This window comes from Diuraphis noxia, unplaced genomic scaffold (genome assembly GCF_037042655.1).
Source record: "Diuraphis noxia isolate RWA-SAM2 unplaced genomic scaffold, SU_Dnox_SAM2 contig0004, whole genome shotgun sequence".
NCBI classification, from domain to species: Eukaryota; Metazoa; Arthropoda; class Insecta; order Hemiptera; family Aphididae; genus Diuraphis; species Diuraphis noxia.
In genome coordinates this window covers 29542063-29549811 of record NW_028301714.1, presented here as the reverse complement: position 1 = coordinate 29549811, position 7749 = coordinate 29542063, and the positions used below count along the sequence as shown (strand labels likewise).

At 27.5% G+C, this 7749-nt stretch overlaps 2 protein-coding genes across 3 annotated transcripts; one reads left to right on the top strand and one right to left on the bottom strand.

Annotated features, from left to right (window-relative positions):
* Positions 1–57: 57 nt before the first annotated feature.
* LOC107163432 (uncharacterized) lies at positions 58–4058 on the top strand. The gene is made up of 3 exons (XM_089226762.1): positions 58–587; positions 3501–3572; positions 3674–4058. Exons 1-3 carry the CDS (start codon positions 525–527, stop codon positions 3929–3931), a joined length of 393 nt encoding a protein of 130 aa, XP_089082888.1. The 5' UTR covers positions 58–524; the 3' UTR covers positions 3932–4058.
* Positions 4059–4274: 216 nt separating this feature from the next.
* On the bottom strand, positions 4275–7139 carry LOC107169504 (uncharacterized). Of its 2 annotated transcripts, none has more exons than XM_089226760.1 (5): positions 6737–7139; positions 6289–6456; positions 6013–6225; positions 5656–5856; positions 4275–4890 (listed from the first exon to the last, which is right to left on the bottom strand). In XM_089226760.1, exons 1-5 carry the CDS (start codon positions 6759–6761, stop codon positions 4781–4783), a joined length of 717 nt encoding a protein of 238 aa, XP_089082886.1. In that variant the 5' UTR covers positions 6762–7139; the 3' UTR covers positions 4275–4780. The 2 variants fall into 2 exon arrangements, with proteins under 2 accessions (XP_089082886.1, XP_089082887.1); XM_089226761.1 differs by having other exon boundaries at positions 6839–7138.
* Between the last annotated feature and the right edge of the window lie 610 nt (positions 7140–7749).

Here is a 7749-nt window from a genome sequence, read left to right as displayed (position 1 = left end):
TATAAGCGCGGAGAGGAGGTACCTACTTATTAGCAATGTATGTATGTATGTATAATTATCACGTTTATGTGTATAAATATATATTATAATATACGCTGCACCGGTACCAGAAACGCGGTGATATACAATAGCGCTGTTCTGACATTTTGTTTTGTTTTTTTCACGATGTTTAGGGTTTTACATATTTTTCAATGACACGTTTATTGTGTTGTACGCGCCGAACATATTATAGACATAGGCATATTGTTACGACCGCGTCTCTGTACGCGCACGCCGCGAGAACTGCGGGCGCCATAATATTATAAATTTCCAATTGACCGTCGTGTTGTTTCGAACGCCGACGACGAAGCGAAGTAGAAGACGTATCCGCCGCCGCGTGTACCTTCGTAGCTATTCCGTTTCGTGAGAAAATTGTTCGTCGTAACTACAACACAGCAATAATTAGTATAATTTATAAGCATTGTACACTGTCGTAATAATATTATAATTATCATCGGGTCGGAAATCGCAGCGACGCCGCCAACATGAGGGGACATTGGATTTTCGTCCTTTTGTGCTTGTCGTTTGTCGGACAGCTAGTGCTCGGCGTAAGTTATTGTGTCGTTGTTCGTATATTATAGCTATACCTACTATATATTATAATATTTTGTTAGGTGATATGACCGTGTACGAGCAGTCACTCCTGATTATTATATTATTTTATTACCTATATGTTATGTCTAATTTGGTAATGTTTTACAGAATAAACAGAATAAACTTCAATATTGTTAGGTAGGCAACCTACTAGTTTTCTATAATTTATGATAATAACTCGGTAATATCATACGCTGGCGATTAATGGGGCACGCTCGATTTTATCACAAATTTATAACTGTGCACTATTTAAATAATTGTTTAGAGGCAACATCAACTTCTGTAGGATCATATTTTCCAATATAATATTATAATAAATTATTCTTGGATATATCGTAAAATGTTAATAGTTATGATTATACCAACTAATAAATATAGTAATATTTATAGTTGAGTGCCTATACTGCGCATTACACTATTTCTTAGGTATATAAAATTCAGACGATTAAAAAAAAAATGTAAAACTAATTTATTATCTGTTCTATCTACTTATCAAAATCTTAAATTTTACATACCTAACTTTGAGATCATCTATGTAGGTACATTGCCCATATATATTATATATCCATTCAAAAATCCAATATACTTTTATAATTGTTTTGCTTAACTTTTATAGTACTTACAAGTTTAACTAGGAATATTTTTTAAGGAGAGGAGCTAAAATTGTATCAACAGCATAAACGCCGATCATTAATATTTTAAACTAAAATTTGAATAAAAAACTGTAGGGGCTATGACTATAAATCGTTTGTTTTTACACTAGTCTTAGTTCTTAAAACTCATTTAATGGCTTTGAAACCGATCGTAGGTACCCATAATTGTTATATAATATTAAGTACCTACATAAGATTTTATTTAAAAAAAAAAACGATAAGTCTAAAACTCGTTTTAAATGAATAATTTGAAGGTAAATCGATAAATGATAATCTTGTGATCATTGTAAATTTATAAAATAATATTATTGTGTTATTTTGTAACCCAAATAATGCGATTACGTTAACAATACGTCAAATATTATTCAACAGCAGAAACGGGATGTACTTTATGCAATATCTAATTTCAGAAAAAAAAATATCTTATAAAATATCTGTATATACTTTCCTATGTTAGATCATGGACCAATTGCGCATAAAACAAACTTTGTGTTTTTGGATAAGTTAACCACTTGAATTCCTTTTTTACTGTCAATATATCAATGCATGCTCATCTTTAAGTTTTATAGTTGTGAATATAATTGTTTTATATTTATATATTATTACTGCATGCGACCCTATTAAATATATTTTGTATTTGAAAAACAAAAAAAGTTGTTAATAGTTAATTCGGTGCCTATATTCTCTATTAATATCGAAACATTCATAAAACATTATTGTTTCATTATTAGGTATTAAATAACTAAATTATGAATTTGAGTGATAGAAGAATACAAGTTTTCATTATTGTTACATATCTATTAAACGACCAGATTGGCATGTTACACACTTCTATATTTATATATACAGAGTAACTCGATTATGATAACAGATACTTTTATGTGACCAATATAAAATAATGTCATTCTGAATGACTCATTCATTTATATTTCACCCAACATATGGCTTGTATATTTACTGAAATTTAACAATCAAAAAGTGTTCTAAAAAAACTAAAAAACTTATCTTGTTAAGTATTAGTAGGAATTTCGAGTATTTTGTTTTGACGTTTCATTAATAATTTAATATGGAACGTGTTCAACAACTGTTGTCTCAACTTTGAAAATGACTGTAATTTGGTCTATTGACTCTAAAATGTTTTGAACACAATTAGTATATTATGAAAAGGTAATTTGAAGCGCAATTGGTAGAGAACCATGTTAAATACATAATTAATATATATTGAATTTTCTCTTTATTTTAGAAGAATTAATTATCTATGCAGATGGTATATATAGGGGGAGGGGATGGTGCCTTTGCTCTTTTGCAAAAATTCTTAAGAGATCAAACAACCCCTTACAATGATTACGTCACTAAAACTATTACTAAAAGTAGAATAAAATAGAATCAGAAACTACATAATTAATCGAATTTCATATTTGAAAACATGGTTTTTTTTAGTCCTAACCTCATTGATATAGGTATACTCTTATACAGTGGCGTGCCCAGGAAATTTCAATGGGGAGGGATATATTTTATAAATTTTTTAGTAAAGTAGGTACATTTAAATTAATCATGGTTATCCAAACACAAAAATTGCTAAACATATGTACATTCATGCATATTGAGTATCATTCTACAATTAGAATTAATTTAAATAGCCACACACTATACACTATTGTTTAAGTAAAATGGCAACATTAAACTAAAAACATTTATAACCTTAATTAAAATAATTAATATACAAAAGAAAAATAATTCTTAAAAACAACTTAGTTATTCGTTATTCCAAACGAAAATTTATATTTATACTTTTAGTCTACGTGATAAGCATGATCCATCATTCTATCTTATATCTTACCATAAACATAATTAATTATTAATTATTACTTAGAGGATTTATTGCTCATGAACATGAATGCATAATCACTGATCTATAATCAGTATAATCCGTATAGTGAATGTTTATAATAGCCAACGGGAAATAATTTATAAGCAATAACTTATTACTGATAATTTTAAAAGTAATATCCATATCCATATATAAATGTTTATATATGTCAATGGTAATATCTAATAAGTTGAAGTTAACAAAAAAAGCCAATGGGGGGGAGGGGGGGTATAACCTCTAACCTCCCCCCCTTGGGCACACCACTGCACTTATAACACAATCACACGTCACCAATATTAAACACTGTAATTTGGCGGTATACTATTTTTTATGTTTTGATTTAGAGTTTGTTTCCTCCAATCCCTCAGGACCCTTCAACTGCAACGCACACAGACCCCGTGCCTACACAACAAGAAGTAAGGAACGTGTATTTTTAACTGTCTAAACAGTTTTTATGTACATTTTAAAATGCAATGTACATAGTCTAGTATTAATCATAAATTGAGTATGATTTAAGGTCAATTGGCCACCAAACAATATAGCCACACCTGAAGTGATTGTCATCAGAGAAGCAGCCAGTGCCACGCTTAATACCAGAGGTTTCAACACGGAACAAACTAGAGACAAGCCATTGGAAACCAGTTCTTCAAAATCCGAAGAAATATCACCAAAAGTTATTGTTAATAGCACTGAACAAAAAGGACTTGATGAAATTGTAACCAAAAATAACGCAGAAATAGAAACTAAAAACTTAGCCTTGACCAACAATGGATAACAATTCGGTTAACACTACACTTGATCACATTAAACATAATGTAACATTTTTTTAAACTATAAATATTAATCACGATACAAAAATTAAAATTGGAGAATGAAAACATTATATATCAAATTACCTGAAATCCAGACGTTTTTCAATGATTTTCCAAATTTCACCTACATATCCTGAGATATCATTAATGTTACCGTTCTCTGTCATTAACAACAAATAAGGTGGCATCTATATGTCAAGCAAAATTAAATAAGTATAAGTTATATTTGGAAATTTATAATCTAATTAACTATTTAAAAATTAGCAGAATACAATCTTTAGCTGATAATAAGTAAGTAAACATAAATTAACTAAAAACCATTTAATCTGTACCTAAATAATTAAACATTTACTTACATGATCAACTATCACATTGAGTGTTACAGACATTTTAAAAAACTATAATGGATTAGTATACAAAGTGGTCACATGACTGTATATTATAATATATAAGTAACAATAAAAAGCTCAACAGTCAACATAAACATTTTAACAATAAAGATAGGTCAGTTTGATAATATTATTTTGTACCACCATTATTGTTAAATGAAATTCTTTTTTTCGAGTTATTCACAATAGTGTAACTAGGTCAATAATAATAATGTTAATTAGCCTATATGGGCTATATATTTTAAATTATAAAAAGAATTAGCTTAGTATAAAAATCTAAAAATTCTATAATATTTATATGTACAAGTTAGTAAAATACACAGCAGTAAAATGTATGAAATAAAAAGTACATAGAGAACAACAGTTAAAACATAATATTATATAAATACACTATAGTATAATTTATAATATGTGATATATTGGTTATTCTTTTGTGTTGTATAATAAAGCTAACAGGCCTTGGATATCTTTGTTCTGATTATACAATGTTACTGCCTTCATAACTATCTGATTATGCGGAATAATGTCAATAACTGTGCATGAAAACATAAATAAAAATTAGTAAAAAAATTAAATAAATGTCAAATAAAATTAAATCTAACAGTGATTATATTATTGTGTACCTAATACAAGGGTTAAAATCATATAAGATTACTCTTAACTTATGAATCATAACTGACATAAATAAACAAGATATATATGTATATTGTATACACAATTTTTTTTTTTAAATTAAACTGTAAATGTTACAATTCATTGATATTTGATAATCAAGATGAACAATATTAAAAACAATATTATTTGTATTTCATTTATTCATAGTTTTGATTAATTTAGATTAGTATATTTTAACTCAATTCTACCAATTGTTTAAATTATGTTTGTTATACTATAATAACTTTTTTTTGAAAAATACTTAATAGACTTTATTTTTAATAAAATGTGATTTTATCACATGCAATTATGAAAATTTTATAGTAAAATTTAACTAAATTAAATAGTAACAAGGAAATTATAATTACTTTATAGATATTATTTTTGGTACCTTAAGCACATTTTTGCAGTGTGAAATATCTATTTTATCTATATTATTATTTTAATACAAAATTATAAAATAGAGATATGCATAAAATTATATTGATGATATTATAGTATTATAATCTTGGTAGATCTTCAAAATTCTATAAAATTAATTTTTAATTATCTGTTCATATTATAATTAGGTTTCATAAATACAAACTTCATCACAAAATACTAAATAAAATAAAATAAAATAAAAGCAGGTACACAACACTTACCTTTGAAATTGTTATCATTTTCCTCAAAAATGATTTTGTAATCTGAATTATTTTTTACATTTTTCATGTTAATATTGATAATGGTATTTATTTCATTACTTTCAATATTCATCTTCAACTGTAAAAATCGCTCATACATGTTTACTCCAGTTCTGAATGAATTTATTTCTCTTTTAAGTTTTTTTATGCTTGCTTTTTTTTCTAAAAATTAATAAATAATAACTTTTAAGATAATAATGAAAAAACAAAACATTTTTCTTCACATGTACATACTATTTAGCATGGCTCATTATCTTCTCTAATGAATAAACAAAAATAAAATGTAGAATGTATTGACATAAATTATACGTAGGTTACCTTTATATACTTGGGTGAGTTGCTCTTTGGTTTTATTGATCACATCATTCAACTCAAGTTCTGTAACTTCCAAACTATTACATTCATTATTAATAGACTCCAAGCGATCGTTTTCTGTTTGCAATATCTGTTGTTCACATTTGACTTTATCAGATATGTGCTGTAGTGTATCACGGCTCTGGTTAATTTTGTTATTTACATCCGTGAGATTTTCTAAATATAATCAATACAAAACATTGATAATCTATAATACATCTGGAATTATAAAATACATACTTAATGTCTTGCTGTATTTATCTATGTCCTGTGAGTATAATTTCAGTATATCATCATCAAATCTTTTTATTTCATCGGTAAAGTTTTCATATGAATTTTGGTATGCTAATTCATAATCTGTGGTTATATTATCAATATCAACATTAAAATATCTCGTCATAGTGGAAACTGAAAGTAAAAATAAATCAATATAAAGTTTATTTTTTATCAAGTCAAACATAATCATTTGTCTACAGTGCAGTTTAGTTACATATCATTATTTTATAATAATATGTTTTATTATATCAGTTAAATGTCATTTTAAATCGTATTTGAATGAAAAGTTTAAACCAGAAGTCAATATGCTTTAGGTGTCTTATAGGTTGTACGATTTTTTTTTTAATTATCAAACGAGTGACAATATATTACTCTGATCGACATAAGGGCATAATACAATAGTTGTGCATACCATTGTAATATTGTTTGTTACACATTTTACAAATGGGTTTCGGAAACTGCAACTGAACATGTATTAATTGACAGAAATTATTACAGATTTTACAAAACTTACAATATTATATTAAGAGTTCTAATGTCGGCAAAAGGCAAATGATCGATGACCGGATGCGATAATGGTAATGAAATCTATACAACTATGCCTATGCGGCTGTTGGCTGCTTGTTGACTGTAGTCTGTAGTTGTTCAAGTTGTTGTCTTGTTGATGGCTAATAATAACTACCGTTGACACTCTAATCAGTAAATTAACTCACTTGAGTACTTGACTCGACTCATTGATTTACCTAATGTTTATCTATATTCTATACACATTCTACATCTACATTAATCACGACTGGTTTCTACGTCTTGCTGTTGTCGTTGATAAGAGGAACGATAACGGTCGTTTGAATATTTGAAACGATTACACCAATCATGCGCATGCGTCAACATTTTGCGGATTACGACACACCGCGCCATCTATGTTTTACTATCGCGTTTCGTGTTCCTTTTTGTAACTTCACTCTTGTCCCATAGATCCCGCTTATATTATTATAGTATTTCTTCAATATTATTCATGCTATTTCTTCAATATTATTCATGCTATTTCTAAAATAATGAGGTTTTCCTATAACTAGCGCTCGAAAGTTAAAGGAACTACAAGGGCAAAATATACTTACAATTAATTGTCCTAAATTATTGTAAAACAAAAAACATCTGGAATAATGGTGTTATTAATCACCGTCGTACAAGTGCATAGCATATAGCGAATTACGCTCAGCAGATCACGTTTAGCTTCGTTAGTTTAAAAATTAAAATTAATTGACCTCTTATAAAATTTAAAGTTAAGAACATAATCTATGTTCGTATGTTTTATGATAGGTATTTTAGTTTTTAGTGTGTTATGTAACTTATGTGTTATGATCATTTTTAATTTACGCTATATTATGTACACAAAACTTGCTATACAATTATTGTACTATAGTA